This window comes from Harpia harpyja, chromosome 2 (assembly GCF_026419915.1).
Source record: "Harpia harpyja isolate bHarHar1 chromosome 2, bHarHar1 primary haplotype, whole genome shotgun sequence".
NCBI lineage: Eukaryota > Metazoa > Chordata > Aves > Accipitriformes > Accipitridae > Harpia > Harpia harpyja.
Window position 1 is genome coordinate 90,507,875 of NC_068941.1, and position 18,844 is coordinate 90,526,718.

The window sequence follows — 18,844 nt, forward strand, 5'->3', positions numbered from 1 at the left end:
GGGATGGAGCCCACCCTTGCCAGACCCTTCTGCGGCGTGAGCCCTCCTCGGCTGCAAGCACGGACACAAGGCCAGGAGCAAAGGTCACAAAACTTTATACAGGAGAGACCCACAAGTGGCCCCTCGGCACTGCTCCCCCGGGCGTGGGGGGAGCGGGACAGGCAGGACCGGCGGCCCCAGCCCCACGGCAGCCCCTGGGGAAACACGGGGTGAAGGAGCCCGGGCAGGGAGAGCCTGCACGACCCCCCAGGCCCAGGGCCAGTGCTCCCCCAAACAGGGCTCTGTCCCCAGGGGAGATGCCAGGAGCCGGTCCCGTGGCTGCTGGCACCGCAACCGTGGTGCAGAGCTGTGGTAGCGGCAGGCTGTGCCTGCGCCTCCCTGGAGATCGGGTCAGCCCCCACAGCAGCGCAGCCTCCCCGGGGCTCTCCCGTCCCCGGCGGTCACAGCCAAGCCCAAGCGGCCCCGACGTCGGGGCTCCGGTGGCTCCAGCTCACTGCAGCACACAGACTTCCCTCTCCTCATCCTCCCTGCCGGCCGCCTCTCCCAGCGGCTCTGGCACTGCCGGCACGTCCTCCACGGCCACCACCTTCTCCCGCAGCTCCGTCAGCAGGTCGCGGCTCTCGCTGGGTGGCAGGTTGCTCAGGTAGTACTGGGGTGCCAGCTCCACCAGCCTGCGGGGATGGGGGGGTCAAGGAGGGGCAGCTGGCCCCGGGGGCCTCCCTGGGGCAACCTCCCCTCCCCCAAAAGGCGACAGTCCCCCACCTGCCCACGGGAGAGGAGGCCCAGGCCAGGCATTGCCCCAGGGCTCCACTGCACTCCCAAGCTGGTGCCAGCTCCGGAGCCACGCACGGACGCAGCCCAGGCACGACCCGTCCCTCTCCGTCCCAGAGTTCCTCACATTTGGGGCTGGATTTCCGAGACGACGCGGAGGCAGTTGTCCTGCGAGATGGTGAACTCGTGGTAGAGGACCCAGGGGGGCAGGCGCTGGGGGGGCTGCCGCAGCAGGTAGCAGCAGGTGGGGGGCAGGTGGGCCACGTGCTTATGCGTCAGCATCACGTAGTTGCCGGAGCCGTCGATGTCCCTCGCCACCTGGGGAGCGGAGCAGAAGGGGAGCGGGGCTGGCTGGCATGACCCCTGCCCTGTGGCCGGGCCCCTCGTGGCCCCCCCAGCCCACCTTGAGGAAGTAGCCGGAGATGAGCGCTCTCTGGATGTTGAGCACGTTGGCGTCGGTGCCGAAGGCGGGGGGTGAGATGGGCAGCTCGATGCGCTGCATCACCTCCAGCAGCTCTGCCCGCACGATGCCCGCCAGCCGCAACGCCTCCCCGCTCACCCCGTGCTTGCGGCACCAGCCCTCGTCCGCGTTGTCTGCGGGGAGAGCGGGGTCAGCGCCGCAGGGACAGGGCTGGGTGAGCAGAGACCCCGTGCTGAAGCGGGTGGCCTGGCTGGGGGCTCATGGGCCACAAAACCAGGCACCGCTGCTCCCACAGACTGGGTCCCCTCAACGCAGCAGGGACAGGGACCGTGCAGAGAGCATGGCCCCCAGGCTGTGGCTGGGACCCCCTCACAGCCAAGGTGGGGCACCTGGACAGGGTCATGAATGTGGCTGCAGTGCTTGCTCCTGAAAGGAGCAGGGGACACGCGAGGGAGCTGTGGGACACCGCCGGAGCGTGCAGCCCACCGGCAGTCGAGCCCCTGCCCGGCACTCACGCTGCTGGAAGGCGTTGAAGATGTTGATGAGGGTGAAGTGGTCTCCATCCGGGTGGAGCAGGGCCCGCCGGCGCATGGTCACGGCCTCCTCCAGATGCGTGGAAGGGGGCACAAAGCAGGGGGAAGCTGGGGATGGCGCAGAGGGAAGGTCACCACATGCCCCCCAGCACCACCCCTGCCAGTGCTGGCTCTCTGGGGGCTGCACCGTGCCCTGCGCCAGCAGCAGGGCGGGCTCCGAGGCCCTCAGCACGGTACCTGTGAGCATGGCAGCCAGGCTGACCATCTCCTCCACGCAGTCGAACTCGCAGGAGGCGATGAGCGCCTTGGCTAGCTGGGGATCCAAGGGAAACTCCGACATGATGATCCCCACCTCTGACAGGTTCCCATCATCGTCCAGGGCGGCCAGGTAGTCCAGGTCCTCCAGCGCTTGCATCAGCGACTCGGGGGCTGGGGCAGGACATCAGCCGGCTGCCAGGACCAGGCGGCCCTGCCCATCCTCCTCCTGCACCTGCGGGACCCTCCAGCCCCTCTCCAGAGACAACCCGGGCTGCAGCGACGGCCACGGCCACAGCCAACCTCCAGCTCCTCTGGCACGGCTGCCCCTGTCGCGCCCCTCCGCCCCGGCCCCCCCATGCCGTGCCCGGCCCCTCCGCAACCCCTTGGGCACTACCTGGCCGGTCGAGGAAGTCGCACTGGCCCATGTCGGCGATGTCCAGGCGCTTCAGCAGCAGCACGAGGCGGCTGAGGCTGGTCTCGCTGACGTGGGGTGCGGGGCTGGGGGGCAGGCGCTGCTCATAGAAGGCCTCCGAGTAGAGGCGCAGGCAGGTGCCTGCAGGAGAGGGGCCATGAGCCCCGACAGTGGGAGGGATGGAGCCCAGGGACATGGCAGCAAGTGCAGGCAGGCAGGCAAGGAAGCGTGCTGGGCCACAGGCTGCCTGGGGCCCCGGCGGGGTGGGACAACAGCCCTCTCCCGCTGCAGGCACGTTCGGGGGGGATGCTCAGGCAGGGGCTCTCACCTGCGGGGCTGCCTGCGGCTCGCTGCATGCGCGACTCCGCCTGGCTCTTGCTGATGGGCCGCAGCACCTGGGACTCTGCGCGGATGCGGGGGTTGTAGACCTGCAGGCGAGGCCATGAGAAGGGACACCCGCAGATGAGCCCCCACCTTCTCCCAAGGCCCCTCCATCCCGCCGGTGCAGTGCCACCACTGCCACCTCCCTGGGACAGATCCTACGTACCGCACAGCGTCCCCCAGCCTGGGGCATCACGGTAGGGCCCTGGCGGGCTGAGCAGACGATGCAGACCACCACAGCCCCGCTGCTCCCTCCCCAGACTCGCCTCAGCCCGTGCTGCCAGTGTTGCCCCAGAGCAGAGCCGGGCCCCCCACTTGCCACCACTTGGCTCCCCGTCCCGGCACCCCCGGTGCGGGCCGGCACACTCACGTTGCGCAGCTCCAGCCCCGAGTCGATGACAAAGCGCACAGTCCCCAGAGAGAAGGATGAGTCCGCGAGCCAGTGGGTGACAATCACCCGCCTTTCTTGGCCCCTCTCCTCCAGCGCCTCGTACACCTTCTGCGCCGCGCGGCCCACACCAGGGTGCAGGGGCAGGACCAGCAGCGGGCCCAGCCCCGGGTTCAGCGCCATGGCCTCGGTCTGGATGGCCCCACAGCACTCAGCGATCTCCTGCAGGGAAGGATGGAGGGACATGAGCAATGCCCGCTGACACCTGGAGAGGCCCCATCCCCAGAACGAGACGCTGCGCCGTGCCCTGCGGCTGCCTCCTGGTGCCCTGGGGGGAAAGACCCCGGGCCCTGCATGGTGCCCACAGCCCCTCCGCAGAGGAGCCCCGGCTCCCACAGTTTAATCTCCAGCAGGCGCCGCGTTCTCAGGGCTCTCTGCACGCAGCTGAGAGGGATGGCCCGAACCTTCCCCCTGCCTCGGTCCCCCCTCTGCCTCATGGCGCAGTGAATCCCCCAGGAGCCAAGCTGTGGGGTGCCTGCAGCCCACCTGCTCGCTGGCCAGGAAGAGCAGGATGTGGCCGGGCTCCTGCCGCCGGTGGATGTCCAGCACGGCCTGGCAGGCAGCCGCGATGCGGCTCCGGGCTGGTGGATCCCTGTAGAGCAGCTGGGGAGGGGGACCGTGCCCCGGCACCCGCACCACAGGAGGGTCCCCGCAGAAGGCACGGAGCTGCTCCTCCATAGCCGGCGAGGTCACCACCACCACCTTCAGCGCGGGACGCTGGCGCAGCACGTCCTTCAGCAGCCCCAGCAGCACGTCGGTGGGCACCGTCCGCTCCTGCGCCTCGTCCAGCACCACCACACCGTACTGCCGCAGCAGCGGGTCCGATGTCATCTCCCGCAGTAGCATCTCATCCGAGCAGTACCTGCCGCGGACCGGCCCCGTCAATGCGGGGTGGCTGTGGGGACCCCCGGCACTGCAGGCTGGACCCCCACAGGCGTTCCCACATGCCACCCTGGGGAGCATGCCTCGCCCCCTCCCCAATGGCAGGAGCCCTCACAACAGCCCCGGAAGGGCCCGGGCAGCCAGCAACCCACTTCATCGCTCCCACAACGAGGCCAGGCTGGATTAAGAGATTACGCTGCAGCCAGGGAGCTCAGCGGGATTAGAGCGCAGTGCAACCAGCGCTCCTGGCACAGGCAGCCCGCGGGGCCCCCCCGTCCCCGTACCTGAGGATGGTCTCGGTGGTGCAGCAGTCCTCGTGGGGGACGCAGTAGCCGACCTCGTGGCCCAGGTTCAGGTCCATCTCGTCCGCCACACGCAGGGAGAGGCTGAGGGCGGCCAGGCTGTGGGGCTGGGTGCAGGCCACCAGGCCGTGGGCGAACTGCAGGGACAGGGCGTACTCCGCGCACCACTGTGGGATCTGCAGGGCCAGAACACCGGTCACAGGCTGGGGACAGCGCAGTCCCGGCCAGGAGTGCTGAGATGTTCCCCTCCCCATCATGGAGTGGCGCCCGCTGTGCCCACCCAGAAAGGCAGAGGGACCCTCCCCACAGCAGCCCCCAGAGATCCAGCTGTAGGACCTCCCGGGCCAGAGGCCATACAGAAGCACTCGACAGCCCAGGCGGGACCTTCCCTCCCCAGTACCATTACTTCTGAGCCCCAGCAACCTGTGACACAAGCCCCACAGCCTCATCTCCTCACGCCTACACCTTTCTGCCTTGCTATGGGACACCACGGCCCCGGCTCTTGCATTACGGGCATGCGACAACAGTCCTCCCCACCTCCCCAGGAAAAATGGGGCTGGGGGGGGTACGTGCTGCGCTGCCTTCACCAGAGCTGCCAGCTCAGAGAGAGCAGTGCCTCCAGGTCACGCCTGCCAGGGCTTGAGAGACATTTGGATAATGCCCTTAATAATGTGCTTTAACTTTTGGTCAGCCGTGGAGCGGTGAGGCAGTTGGACTAGGTGATGGCTGCAGGTCCCTTCCAACTGGAGCCATCCTGCTCTATTCTAACTGACCCCCTACTCCTCTCCAGGAAAGGCTGGGCAGGTCCCCACTCAGGATCAGCGCAGAGCAGTGGTCACTGGCTAGATCCATGAGACCCAGACTTTGCAACAGATGCAAGTCTGGGGCACGGGCTCAAGCATCCTCGCACAGGGCCAGAGGGATCACACGCTACCCCAGGAAACCCCACAGTGAGAGACGGGGAAGGAAGCGCCAGGGAGCAGCTGCTGCCCAAGCACCCAGCCAAGCAGTGCAGGATGGTCCTGGGGCCGTGCACATGTCCCTTGGGCACTGGGGACCAGAAATCTGCTGTTTAACTGCTCCTGACACATCTGCCCGCCTCGCTCACTCCTCCCATGCCGTGTGCCCTCCACGAGCAGGTGCCTGCACCCGTGGCTGCCCAGCACCGGGGGTCGCAGACAGGCAGAGTCCTGCCCAGGGGCTGCCTCCAGACAGCCCAGCCCACAGCCAAGCAGGAGCACAGGGGTCATACATGCGCCTGGCAGTGACCATGGGCAGGCGTGCAGCCTGCTCTGTTCCTCCACCTGGCCCCACAACTGCCCCATGGATTGGCTGCGCTCAGCCGTGTCTCCGTGCACGGCTCTGCACCCTCCTTTCTGCTGCGCCGCTGCCTGCAAAGACCAGCGAGGGCCGTGGCACAGGGCACAGACAGCCCTCGGCCACAACATGGTGAAGAGACCCGGCTTGTGCGTCGGCTCTTGCCACCGTGGGTGGAAACACCATGTTTGAGGGGTGCTGGCGCACCAACATGCAGGATCAAATGCTCCACATGGATCAAGTCACGTCCCCTGGTCTGCTCAGGGCACGGTGGTCCCAGGGCCCCACAGGGATTGTAGGCAGGGTGCCTGCACCCAAAAGCAGCCCAGCCCTGGGGCCAGAGCAGGCCAGGGCCCGCACAAGTGCTTTATTCCCCAAGTCTGTCGCCCTGTGGGTTGGCCGGTGCCACGGGCTGAACCCGGGCCCGTGCCGCAGCGGGGTCACACCCAAGGGAGGCGGTTTGGGCAAGCGGCCCCGAGCCCACTGCCAACACCCTGATAGCCCGAGGCCAGAAGCTGCCACGCGGCAACCCAGCCCACATCCAGCCCCGCAGAGGCCATGGCTGCCCCCGCAGCTTCTAGGTGATCCCTCCCTGGTCAAAGTCTGCCTGACGACGTCTCCACATGCCGCGCCAGGGGCTCAGACGGGACCAGCTCCCCGGGGCGGGCAGGCAGGATCCTGGCACCCTGGACCCACCACCGTCCAGCCCGACGGCCCACGCCTGCCACCGCCCCGTGCGCCCGGGCTCAGCTCCGGGGAGGGGCCGTTTCCTGCTCCCTGTGCCACCTCCCATGCCTGCCCGACGCCCTGCACCGCCGTGGCAGCACTTCCCGGCTCGTGCCGAGGCTTTGCCTGGGGCTCCAGTGCCTGCCCCAGCACATTCTGGCGCGTGACTGCCTGGCTCCTCACTAGCCCTGCCCCACGCCAGGCTCACCACGCTCCTAAGTACCGCAGTGGAACCGAAGCCCTGTGGGGCTCGTCGCTCTCTCCACCCCCACCACAAGCTCAGATGCTGCCATGGGGTCAGGGAGCTGCTGCCTAGCCACATTCCCCTCTCCTTCTGCCCACAGCCATGCCGCCACCTCGGCTCCCATCTCCCCACTCCACCACGGCCTAGGGCCTGCCAGCACATGGTGAACACGTCGTAATGCTGCGCAAGGGGGCTGGTGGGAGGGGAGCATGCAGGGCCAGCCTGCTCTGCTCTGTCAGGGGCGAGAGCCTGGTGGCTCCCCTGCCACGGGGGCTGTGGCTTGCCTGCACTGGAGCGGGATCTGCATGCAGGCCCCGCGGGGAAGGCAGCGGTCTTGGGGCAGGACCCTACTGCTGCTGACAGTGATGCCGCAGGTGATTTGGGCAGGAGGGATGGGATACTCAGCTGGGAGTCCAGCAGGCATGAGGAGAGACCATTGGCAGAGCGGCCAGTACCATGGCCCTGTGCCGGGCTCCCAGGCAGCAGCATAGCCCTGCCCAGCCCTGCCCAGCCCCCAGTGGGGCTGGCCGCTCCCAGCTGCCCTGACACAGCGCCTGCACTCACCTGGGTGCTCTTGCCAGTGCCAGGGGGCCCGGACACCAGGACGATGCCACTGTTGCCTTCCAGGTGCTCCATGAAGCTGTACTTCGTGGTCCAGACGGGCAGCTCCCGGCGCTGCCGCAGAAGCTCATAGTAGCGGGAGGAGAAGGGCAGCCCATCGTAGGGGTTCACCTCCAGGTCGCCGTCGCAGCCCAGGGCTGGGTCATCCTCCTCCTCCTCCTCCTCCAGCGCGGAGCCAGGGCCGCTCTGCCGGGGTGGGGAGCCAGGGCCCCCGCAGCTGGCCATGGCGGGGACGCCGGCACCGGTGCTGCAAGGGCAGGCAGGAGGTGGAGTGGGACCTGGGGGAGCCCGGTGCTGACCCACCCTCACCAGTGTCCCTCTAAGGAGCCCCGTGTGGCCCACCATACCGTCCCGCCGTGGTGGGGGGGACCTGCGGGGCACAGGGGACAGGGACAGGTAGGAAGGTGAGGGCAGAGAGGGGCAGGGACAGGCAGAGGGGGTGACACGGCCTGGGCATGGGGTGTAGGGACAGGCAGGGGACTGGGCTGGGGTGTGGGGGAGCGGGAGCAGGCAGGGCACCGGCGGGGGACCGGGGCGGCCGGGCAGGGGGATCAGACCGGGCCAGAGGGGGCCGGGCCGGGCCACGGGGAGGGCACGGCAGGACGGAGCCAGGTGTGTGAGACCGGACCGAGCTGTGCACGGGGGACCGGGCTGGAGCGCAGACGGTGTGGGACAGGGCAGACAACTTGGAGGCGGGCGGAGGGCCCGGGGCCGGTCCCGGCGGACGGACCCGAATGGCACGGGCCATACCGGGCCTCGGGGGGCATCGGGCCGGGTCGGACCAGACGGGACACCTGAGCACCGGGACGGGACAGGACCGAACGGGACAGGGCCGGGTTCCCCGACTCAGCCCCTCGAGCCGCGGCTCCGGTTCCCGTTCCGGTTCCGGTTCCGGTTCCGGCCCGTCCCGGTTGCCGCTCACCTGCGCGCGCCGCCACCGCCGCCACCTCAGGCCCTGCCTCGGGAGACCGTCAGGTGACCGCGGCGCCGTCACGTGGCCATGCCCGCGGCCGCCAATCAGCGCCGCGGGGCGTTCCTCGCCCGCCGGCGCGCGGCCCGTTGCTAGGCGCGGCCCTGCCTGCGTGGCGACCGGCTGGGCCCCGCCCCGCCCCGCCCCGCCCCGCCCCGCCCCGCCCCGCTGCCCCCGCCGGGCCCCGGGGCCGCTGTGGCGGAGGGACGAGCCTCCCGGTGCCCAGCTCCGCCGCCCCCAGTCTCCCCTCTCCCCGCGGGCTCCGCCCCGCCGCCCGCCCCGGTGTGTTTGCACGGAGCAGCCCCCCGCCCCGGGACCCGACCCCGGCAAGGGGGCCTCGCCCCGGCTGCCCCGGGAGCGCTGCCGGCTCCGGCCGCGGTCCGTGTCTCGGACGGGGCCGTGCTCGGCAGCGCGGGCCTCAGCCCCGCGCTGCCCGGCCCGCTCCCCCGCGGCTGCCCGGTGCCCTTCCACTGGGCGTGCCGGGTGCGCGGTCCTGTGCTGGGCGCGGCTGCATGCCGAGACCCCCCGCCGGCATCCCGCACCGGCGCCGGGCCTCCCGCTGCCGGACATCCCATGCCCGCGCCGAGCATCCCGTACCCGTGCCAGGCATCCCGGTGCCGAGCATCCCGCTGCCGGTGCGGGGTATCCCGTAGCGGTGCCGGGCATCCCGTCCCCGTGACCCTGCACCCAAACCGGGCGCCCTCGACCAGCGGCGGCTCCCGGCGGGGACCGGCAGGTGGAGCTGCCAGACCGGCAGACGGCCCGCGACAGCCCGGCCCGGCCGGCGCATTCCCCGAGCGCGGAACTCCCGCCGGGACGGCCGGGGCCGCGGGCACCGGGCAGCGGGGCAGAGCCGGGCAGGGACCGCGCGGTCCCCGGGACTCCGCCGTGGGAAGCCGCCCGCGCAAAGCGCGCTCCGGGAACCGCGGCTGCCGGCGGAAAGGGAAGCTCCGAAGCCGCCGGCGGTTACCGCTCTGCCCCCGCAGCTCTGAGAGAAACCCGCCGACCCCGGCGCCTGCTTCGGCGCGCCCGTGTCCGTGCCTCGGCAACGGCTGTTGGACCCAGCACCAGCCGCCCCGCTGCTGCGAGCCCCGGCGCGGGCAGGACCGTGGCGACGGCGGGGCAGCCGGCAGCACATCCCGGCCTTTGCCGCCCGGGGATGGCGGCTGCTGCGGCTCCCGCCCTCACACCTCGGCCCCGGGCGGCAGCTCTCCTGCATCGAAGGTCGCCACCGCAGGCTTCAGCGCTGGCACGGCCCTGCGGCAAGTGTCCACGGGCTGCGGTGTTCTGCCCCAACGCGCTGTGCAGGCGCCGGGTGTTGGCACCTGGGCCAGGGACCCCGCCATGCCGAGGGGTGATCCCTGGGTTATCCCCTCCAGCTCTCTGGGCAGAGGCCACATCCACAGCCTCTGTGCTCGGGGCCCTCAAACTGTCCCGGCCACCTCCTTGCTCCTGGGTTCCCCTGTATGCCCAGCTCTGGTGGCTCACCCAAACCTGCTCGAGCCCCCTTTCCCTTGGGGCTCCCCATCCCCTCCATCGTCTCTTCCTCAGGCTGAAGGGTCTGTGAGGGCTGCCCGGAGCAGGCTTTGGGCCAGGGGTGGCTGCCCTGGAGCCTGGGGGGTCTGCCGTGGGGCCAGGGCTGACCTGTGGGATGGGGAGCTGCACCCGGGGGTGACCCCGGAGCAGGCTGAGGCTGGCAGGGGGAGGTGGGCAGTGCAGGGAAGGAGCCCGACACTGCCTAGAAGGGGCTGATGGAGAAGTGGTTCAGACTGCGAAAGCGGCAGCCTGGTTGTGGCAGGCCAGCAGCAGGTCTCAGGGGGACGGGAGCCCCAGGGCAGCATGGCCTTGCAGGGGGAGAGGGCCTGGCCAGTGCCGGCTTGGGGCTGAGCAGGGCCAGAGGACGAGCATCCAGTCCCCATGGACCCGTGGGCGCCGGACAGCCGGGGTTTGCAGCAGGCAGGAGGAAGGAAGTGGTTGATACTGAACGGTTGCTTCGCTCACCATACCGGTGCTGCAGGGAGCAGAGGGGTGGGTGCAGACCCGCAGAGCCCTGGGTGCAGCCGTGCACCGCACTGGCATTCGTGCTGCCGAGCCTTGTGCACCGAAGGACAGGGACGGGCCAGCCCTGGCTGGGGAGGTAGAGGCCTCGTCCCAGTGGTGCTGGTCCGGAGTGGCGTGGCTGGCCTGAGCGCACGGCTCCCTGTGGCTCCCTGTGCCGTGAGGTGGCTGGAGCTGCGCTTGCTCTGTGCACCGGGCTCCAGCCCCGTGTCCCGCTGGCTGCCGGGCTCTGGCAGCAGTGCTCAGCCAGAGGGGCTTGCGGTGCCACAGCATCACCCGGGGCCAGCAGCCCCACCGCACCCCGTGGGCAGGGCCAGTGGCCCACCTGAGCCTGGGTCCCTGGGTGGGTGGTGTGGTGGGGTCCCGGGGGCTCTGTCCCCACCACCCCAGCCCCAGCACCTGGGGTGGGTCCCTGCAGCGCCCAGCTGCGTGTTGAGGAAGCGGAGGTTTGCACAAGCCGGTGAGATACACGTGACCTGGGGAGCGCGGCAGGAGGAACCAGCAGCCGCCCCACGCAGGGCCCTGGTTCCTGCGGCACAGCCGGCCATGGCCCCGTGGTTGCCCACCAAGGAGGAGAAGTATGGCGTGGGTGAGTGCAGGCTTCGGGGCTGAGCAGGCACCAGGCCCCTCTGGGCTCCCCAGCTCGGTGGAGAGGTGCGGGACTGGTGGGACAGGGTGCTCGTGGCTGGGGTGACGCTGACGGTCGCCCTGCGGCAGTGGGCTGTAGAGGGGGGGTGGGCGATGGTGGCTGGGTTTTGGTGCCGGGCTGCAGGGTCTGTGGGGTGAACCGCACCGGTGGTGCCAGGCTGGGTGGGGTGGGCAGCGATGCTCCATGGCGCAAGGCGGGTGCCAGGTCCCCATGATGCTGGTGCTGGGTGGGCTGGTGGGTGCAGGAACGAACAGGGGGTCGGCGGGGGGCTGCAGGGCTGGTGATGGGTGGCCCAGGGGATGGGGGGCTGAGCAGGGCAGGTGTCAGCGGGACCCACACACCCAGAGGCTGAGCATGGCTGATGCTGGGAGGGGATGGGGGCAGAGCACTGGGGCAGGGGGCTTGGCACAGGATCTGGCCCTCCCCTCTGAGCTATGGGTCTGGGCTCAGCCTGGCTGTTGAAGTGCAGAAGCCTCCACCCCAAGGGGTGGATAGCTTGTTAACAGGAATCGTTAGCATGACCTGCTCTCAGGGAGGTGTGTGGGGGAGCCCAGAGCCACCGCTGTAATTTGCTCCAGGTCCTGGCTGGAGCTTTGCTCCCAGCCTCTGCATCGGTGACGGCAAAGCCCTGGGCAGCTCCGTTCCCCGCACCACCCCCAGCTCAGGCTCCCCGTGCCAGCCCCAGCCCCTGTGCAAGCACACGCTCCCTGTGCCCCGTGCTGGCCCTTGCAGCCCTGCGCCTCTTCCCATTTCTGGCCGGGGCCGTTTCCTGCGCCTTCCACTTGCACTGCTGGCGGCACCAGGAGCAAGGGCTGAGCCCCTGCAGGGTCCTGGGCAGCACCGGGAGCAGGGTCTCTGCTCAGCTCCTGCTTGTGCCCGACGGGTGTTAGCAGTCCTGCGAGGAAGCCTGGCCCGGCTTGTGCCTGGGGGGGTAGGAAGGGGCTGGAAGGGAGCGAGCCTGGGCCAGCTGCTGGTCCAGGCTGGCTCAGGGTCCCCACGTGGAAGGCAGGGTGGCAGGAGGGGTCCTGTGGGACCTCAGGGCTCCCAGTGCCGCAAGGTGTGCTGGGTCCAGCACAAGGGGTCCCAATGAGCCCTGTGGGTCTGGGGGCGTTGCAGTATGAGCTGGCCCTGGCTGGGGCTGGTAGTGGGCACAGGCAGTGCCCCAGCAGGGACCCCCTGGGTGCAGGCATGTCTGCAGGGGACTGTCCCCCCGTGCAGGGTGCGGCCGGTCCTGGGGCCAAGCCAGGGCTGCCTCCACCAGACAGAGCTGTCACTGTCCCCAGGACCAGAAATAGCGGCAGGACTAACCGCAGCCTGGACCGGTGCAGCCCGTGCTGCAGCAGGAAGTGTCTGGCTGCCAGCGAGCTCCTGCGCTCCTGCTGCCCGGCTGCCCCCCGCTGCCAGTCCCCCCCTGCCACCCCACTGCCCCCGCCACCAGCTCCCACTGTCCCCAGGGACTGGCCTGCGTGCCACCCCGAGCGGGTGGGCAGTGTTGCCGCTCTGCGTGGGGGCTCGGCTAGTGCTTGCCTCCCTGCGCTGCTTGCGGTGGGAGCGGGACCACCGGGCTCAGCACTCGCTAGGGCCCGTGCGGCTGGCAGGCAGTGTGATGGGGAGGTCGCCGGGCAAGGGACCCCCTGTGCTGGAGGAGGGTTCCTGGTAATGGGTCCTGCTGTGCCCAGCACCGTGTGGGCTGTGTTGCGGCTCTCCTGGGGTCCAGGGTCCCCTCCCCACCCCTGCTCCACTGTGGCCAGTGCTCCTCTGCCTCGCACTGCGCCTGTGCGGGGGTCTCACGCTGTTTGTGTGGGGTTGGCACTCTGCACCATCTCTTGGGGGTGAGCGATGCTGGTTGAGGTGGCTTTCTTCCCGTGGTGAGGCTGGCCATGGGGCACGCTGCCCTGAAGGGCGCAGGTGCACGTGGCCCAGGGGGGCTGTGCTGGTGAGGGGGGGCCGGGTGAGAGACCCCTACTCACGGCTCCCGCACCCTCTCCCCACAGCCGTGTGGAACTTCCCGCGCACGAGCGAGCATCACCTCCCGCTGCAGATCGGGGAGACGGTGCACATCCTGCAGGCCTCCGAGGGTAAGGGGGTGCGGCAGCCCTGGCCAGACCCCATGGTGTCCCCTGCCGGGGAGAGGTCGGGATGGGGACCCGGCTGCACCCTGACATTGGGGCTTCGTGCACCCTCTCTTGGCCATGCTGCTGGCAGGCACCCAGCCCTGCCCTGCCGCGGGCTGTCGGGTCCCTGAGCCCAGCTGACGGCGTCCCCTTCCCTCCCCTTGCAGGCTGGTACCGCGGGTACTCGCTCAGGAACAGGGCTGCCCGGGTAGGTGAGGGGCTGCTGGGGGGTCGCTGCGTGTGTGGGGGTGCGGGTACGGCCGGCGGCTTGCCCTGCCCCTGTGGCATTGCCAGGCTGGGACCCTCTGTCCCAGGGCAGGTAGCCCCCCAGGGAGGGCTGTCTCCTGCCCAGCCTGGTCCGTGGGTTCTGACGGCTCTGGATCCCCCAGGGCATCTTCCCGGCCTCGCTCATCCACCTGAAGGGTGCCGTGGTGGAGCGCAGAGGGTAGGTACTGGGCACGGGCGGGTTGGGACCCATCTGCCTGCCCCGGCGCGGGGGCCCGTGCGGTGCCGCGGGGCTCCAGGGCTCCCTGCACCTCTCCCCAGGGCGGAGGAGAGCGTGATCCCCGCCGAGATGCCCATGGTGCAGGAGATCACCACCACGCTGCGGGAGTGGGCCACCATCTGGAAGCAGCTCTACGTGGTGAGGGCCAGGGGCCGGGGGGGGCTGGAGGGGCCGGGGCCAGCGTGGGCGCGCGGTGACCCTGCGCTTCTGCCCGCAGGCAGGGCAGACAGAGCGGTACCGGCAGGTGAAGCAGATGATGTATGAGCTGATGGAGCGGCGCTCGCAGCTGCTGTCGGGGACGCTGCCCAAGGACGAGCTCCTGCAGCTCAAGAAGGAGGTGACCAGCAAGATCGACTATGGCAACAAGTGAGAGCGGGGATGGAGCGTGGGGGAGCCTGGGCATCTGCCCCCACCCCAGGCACAGGCTGCGTGGTGCTGAGGGATGCTCGGCCCTGATGCTGCAGTGTCCCTGCTGGCCTGGCTGGCTGTCCAGTGATGGCCAAGGACAGTGAGCATGCTGGTGGGTGTGCAAGCCACCTAGCCAAGGGCTATCACCCATGAGCCCTCGCTGGAGCAGGAGAGCGTCACTGGTGCTGTCCGGCTCTTGTCCCCTTGCCAGGGCTCTGCTGCTGACCAGGACCCATTGGGATCTGTCCTGCCCCCACACCATGCCGGCACCCTCAGACCCCATGCCAGCCTGTGCCCATGCAAGGGCAGGCGGGTCCCGGTGGGATGAACAGACCCGTGTCCCCCCGGCCCAGCTGAGCGCCGGGTCCTGCCTCACCCTGTCCCGGCCTCCGCAGGATCCTCGCGCTGGACCTGGTGGTGCGGGATGAGGATGAAAACATCCTGGACCCCGACAGAACCAGCATCATCAGCCTCTTCCAGGCGCACAAGAAGGCTGCGCAGACCATCACACAGCGCATCCAGGAGGAGACGGTGAGAGCCAGCGCCAGCCCCGGCACGCTGACCCCTCTGTGACGAGATCCTGCTGCCCCACGTGCGGCCATGCCACGCCAGGGGCTGTGCCGTGGGGCTGAGCGACCTCGTGCCCCGCAGAGCCCGCAGCAGAGCGCGCTGGGCTGCAGCACCCGCCTGGCAGCTTCACCCTCCCACAGCCTCTACCTCTGCATGCGCAACTTCGTCTGCAACATCGGCGAGGAGGCGCAGCTCCTCATGGCACTGTACGACCCCGGCGAGCAGCGCATGATCAGGTGGGGCCCCAGCGGTGCAGGACCGGCCCCATTGCCCGACCCTTGCCGCCGGCTCGGCCGGGTGCCCGTCCTGCCACTCCATGCAGCGTCTCCAGTCTTGTCCCCACTTTGCAGGGCAGCCCCTGCCCCTTCATACCCCATTGCCCATCCTCGAGCCCCTGGCCACCCATCCTGTGCAGCCCAGCTGCCTGCCCAGCTTGGCACCAGCCGGCGCGTCTCACTGGGGCAAAAGAGGCACGTCCCTTCCTGCAGGGTTGTCTCTTCCAGAGCGGGAGGGTTTGTTGGCAGCGTGCAAGGCGTTGCAGTCACATCCCGTGGGACTGCCTGTGGCTTTTCCTGCCTGGCGTGGTGCGTGCCCAACGTGTTGTGGCCCATCAGGGGTATGCTGTGGCATGCTGCCCTGTGCTGATCTGCCCGCGGCAGGCAAATGCCGGCTCAGCCCATGCCAGACCCCGGTACGCGCAGCGTGGCCCCGTGCAAGGGACCGGTGAGCTGATGTGCCCAGAGTGCCTGCAAGCTGCCTGCCTCGCAGGCAGGGTTGGGCTGGCAGCCTCCTGCTGCCGGGGATGGCCAGGCTGGGCCAGGCTGGGCCAGTCTGCGTGCCGCGACTGGGGCCACTGGTCAGACAAGGGGTCTGCACGGTGGGAGCCGGCAGCGGCCGGGCACGCAAACCCGGCCTGAGCAGCACCCTGCCTGTGGCCGAAGCGCTCCACCACGTCGTGGTGTTTGCTCGTGGGCTGCTTGCTGGCAGCCTCTGCCTGGCTGGACCCCGCTGCGCAGGGACACGCTGAGCTCCAGCTCCGCTGTCCTGGTGCCCGGCCCCTGCCGCCAGCTCCTCACCCCCTCGCCTTCCCCTCGCAGCGAGAACTACGTGATCCGCTGGGCCAGCACGGGGGTCCCCCAGGACATCGAGCTGCTCAACAACCTCAAGGCCATCTTCACGGTGAGCGCAGACCCCTCGGGAGCAGCGCTGCTGCTGCCTGCGCCTCCTCCCCTCCCTGCTGCCTGCAGAGGTGCCCCCCCTTTGTGCAGCATTTGGGATGCATCCAGCACCATGCATGGGGCTCCCAAGGCCCCACCGCAGCCCGTGCCACCTCCGAGCAGCTGAATCCCCGCTCCTCCCCGCTGCTCGTTTCTCCCGTGCCCCCAGCCCAGCCAGCCCTGTGGCTCCAGTGCAGACCCCAGTCCTGACACTGGGATGTGGGCGCCCACTGTGGGGCTGCCCCTCACGGCCTCCCCTCCCAGGTGCAGGGTTGTTGGTGCTGTTGGGGTGCCTGTGCCCCCATCTTCGTTCCATCCCTCACCCACAGCCCAGCTCAGCGGTCCCTTGCCGTGGGCGGGAGGAGGCGCAGGCAGCGCCTGCTGACCCAGCATTTTTCCCGCTGCACCAGCAGAGCTGAGCTGACCCTCAGGACGGCCCAAGTGGAGCCATCGATATGCAGATGAGCTGGGAAAATCAATGCTAATGAGCAGCATCAGCACTTCCAGCCCCCGCGGTCCAGCTCCCCCGGCTCTCGCCCACCTCTGACCCCTGCCCGCTGCTGGCATCGGCCGTGCATCCCTGTGCGCTGCGGTGTGACGCTGCTCCGTGCCGCAGCCCTGCAGGAAGGTTCTCATGCAGGGGCAGCCCCCACGGGACCTGGCCCCCCCCAGGGTGCCTGGAGCTGGGACATGTGGCCACCCCACCAAGCCCTACACCACGTCACACCTGCTCCCTCCCACGGCAGCGTGCCCCCTTCGGCCGCACAGCCTGGCCTATGGGTGCCCCGTGGGGCCATCGGTCTCCACCAGCCCCAGCGTTGTCCCCATCCCTCAGGCTTGGAGCTGCCTGGGGTGCACAGAAACCCCAGGCTCCCTGGGGCAGCGGGGCTGCATGCCCTCCAGCTGAGCCCCTCTGCGGGGCACAGCAGCAGGGGGACTCCCTGGCTCCTGAAGGCAGAGCTGGGATGCCAGGAGCAGGGACCTGTGGTGGCTCTGCACCTGCTGGTTCATCCTCCCGCACAGCCCCGGGCACCCTGCGGTCGCCTGGCGCCAGCAGAGGCGCATCCCCGCACGGTGCTGCCCATGCCCGGCTCATGCAGACCCTGTCCCCCCCAGGACCTGGGCAGCAAAGACCTGAAGCGGGAGAGGCTTTTCCTGGTGTGCCAGATCATCCGGGTGGGACGCATGGACCTCCGGGAGACCTACAGCCGCAAGCTCAGCACGGGCCTCCGGCGGCCCTTCGGCATCTCAGGTGAGAGCAGGGTCTGCCATGGGTGCCAGGAGGAGACCCCCCAGCGCTGCCCGCGCCAGCACCCCCGGCACCCACCTCTTGGCCACCGGGCTCCACGAGGCTTGCTGGCTGTGGGGTGCAGTGGTTTGGGGCAGCAACACCCCAGGGCTGCTCCTGCCTCTGGCCATGCAGCCCCCAACCCCAGACGTGGACCCCGACCCTCGCTTGCCTCTGCACGGCTGCACTTGCTGCATCGCCCTGAGCTCGCTGCCCTCTCTCCCCCTCCCCAGCCTGACCCACAACCCCCCATGGTGGTGCAGGGCCTTTCCCATGCGTGCCTGGTGCATGGTGTGGGAAGGGACCTGGCATGGCTGCTCCGGCAGCTGGGAAAGCCTTGGCTCCCTGCTCCCACGACAGCCGGAGCCAAGCGTTTCCCCCGGGCACTCTCGTGTTGTCCCCCACGGGCTGGCCCTGCCCTACCTGGGCTGCGGGGCCGATGGGGATGCAATGCACCCGCCCCAGCAGAGGAGAGGGACTGGGGGACATCCAGCCTGGCGCTGCGGGAGGTGCCACCGGGAGCAGCCCTGGCCCCTCCATGGTGCCTGTCCCCAGCGGAGCGGGGAGCTCCCCCCGCTCTGCCTTGACCCATGGTCCTGCTCTGGGTATTGATCCCCATCAGATGGGCTTGCTAGGAAATTATTGACTTTACTTGGTTAATTAGCGTGTGCTAGGACCTCAGCCACAGAGAAATTACCAGGTGAATTATGAACATATTGGTGGCTAATTGCGTGCCGGACTGAGCGTGTCCTTGAGGAGGAGCCAGACGGATCATCCTGGTGCCCACTCTGCGGTGCCCTGTCCGTCCTGTACCAAACCCCCTGACTGTGGCCAACGGAGAGGTTCTGGATATGGCTTATTTTGGCCAAAATCTGCCCCGGAGCTCTGAGATCACCTGTGGTCACTGTCCGGTTGGTGGCTGCACCATCTCTGCGTGCTGTTCCCCAGAGGTGCACAGCTGGAGGGGATGCTGGACGCGTGGTGCGAGCCCTGAGCAGCCAGCTCTGCCCTGGGGCGGCTGGAGAAGCGCAGGGCGAGGAAAGGAGACCCCAAGAGGTGGGCGGCCCTTGGGCTGTGCCCCAGCACGGGACCCTTCCCTGCGCTGGGGGCTGATGCCGGTGCTGCTGCAGACTCCCCTGGGAGTGTTTCCCAGGGGTGAGCTGTGCCGGGATGCCAGGTCCCAGCCCGTGTTGGCAACACATCCGTCTGCCACAGAGCCATGTGGACGCAGGGTTTCTCTCTGCTGAGAGCCCCATGCGGCTCAGGTCCATCTGGCACGGGGTGGCAGAGGGGTCTCGGTGGGGCACAAGGACATCCCTGTGGAGCACATTGCCTGGGCACAGCAGGGTCAGTGCTGGGGGCACAGGTGAAGTGGTGGCTGCAGGATGGGACAAAACTGTCCTGGGTGCTGGTCCCGGGAGGATTTGGCATGGAGGGCTCTGGCGCTGGGGGCTGGGGCTGCTGGTGCCCGTGGCAGCCGCCCCACGCTGCCGCCTCTGTGCTGCTGCAGTGATGGACATCACAGACATCACCAAGGGGAAGTGCGAGAGCGACGAGGACAAGCAGTACTTCATCCCCGTGCACCTGTGAGTCCCACGGGGCCGGCAGCGGGCGGGGGGCAGCGGGCAGGGGGCAGCCTCTGTGGGCCTGGCTGGCACGGGGACGGCAGCTGTGAGGGGGCAAGAGGTGTCAGGATCAAAGGGATTTTTCCGTTAAATGTGGCTTTGCAAAGGGACCGTGGATCCTTGG

The 18,844-nt window shown here is 69.3% G+C and overlaps 2 protein-coding genes across 2 annotated transcripts in view; one reads left to right on the forward strand and one right to left on the reverse strand.

The window, feature by feature from the left end:
• Window positions 1-79: 79 nt before the first annotated feature.
• Window positions 80-8,325, reverse strand: DQX1 (DEAQ-box RNA dependent ATPase 1). The gene is made up of 12 exons (XM_052780972.1): window positions 8,239-8,325; window positions 7,260-7,563; window positions 4,391-4,584; window positions 3,711-4,086; window positions 3,147-3,386; window positions 2,724-2,823; window positions 2,378-2,536; window positions 1,963-2,154; window positions 1,708-1,833; window positions 1,175-1,365; window positions 899-1,089; window positions 80-671 (listed from the first exon to the last, which is right to left on the reverse strand). The coding sequence occupies exons 2-12, from the start codon at window positions 7,539-7,541 to the stop codon at window positions 491-493; spliced, it is 2,232 nt and encodes a 743-aa protein (XP_052636932.1). The 5' UTR covers window positions 7,542-7,563; window positions 8,239-8,325; the 3' UTR covers window positions 80-490.
• Window positions 8,326-10,805: 2,480 nt separating this feature from the next.
• Window positions 10,806-18,844, forward strand: part of LOC128139055 (dedicator of cytokinesis protein 2-like) — an 82,882-nt gene continuing 74,843 nt past the window's right edge. The window contains 11 exon segments of the mRNA XM_052780981.1: window positions 10,806-10,933; window positions 12,988-13,071; window positions 13,275-13,315; window positions 13,497-13,552; window positions 13,654-13,750; window positions 13,830-13,978; window positions 14,416-14,551; window positions 14,672-14,826; window positions 15,688-15,769; window positions 16,924-17,059; window positions 18,606-18,681. Of these exon segments, the coding sequence (XP_052636941.1) occupies window positions 10,891-10,933; window positions 12,988-13,071; window positions 13,275-13,315; window positions 13,497-13,552; window positions 13,654-13,750; window positions 13,830-13,978; window positions 14,416-14,551; window positions 14,672-14,826; window positions 15,688-15,769; window positions 16,924-17,059; window positions 18,606-18,681 (1,055 nt within the window). The 5' untranslated portion in view covers window positions 10,806-10,890.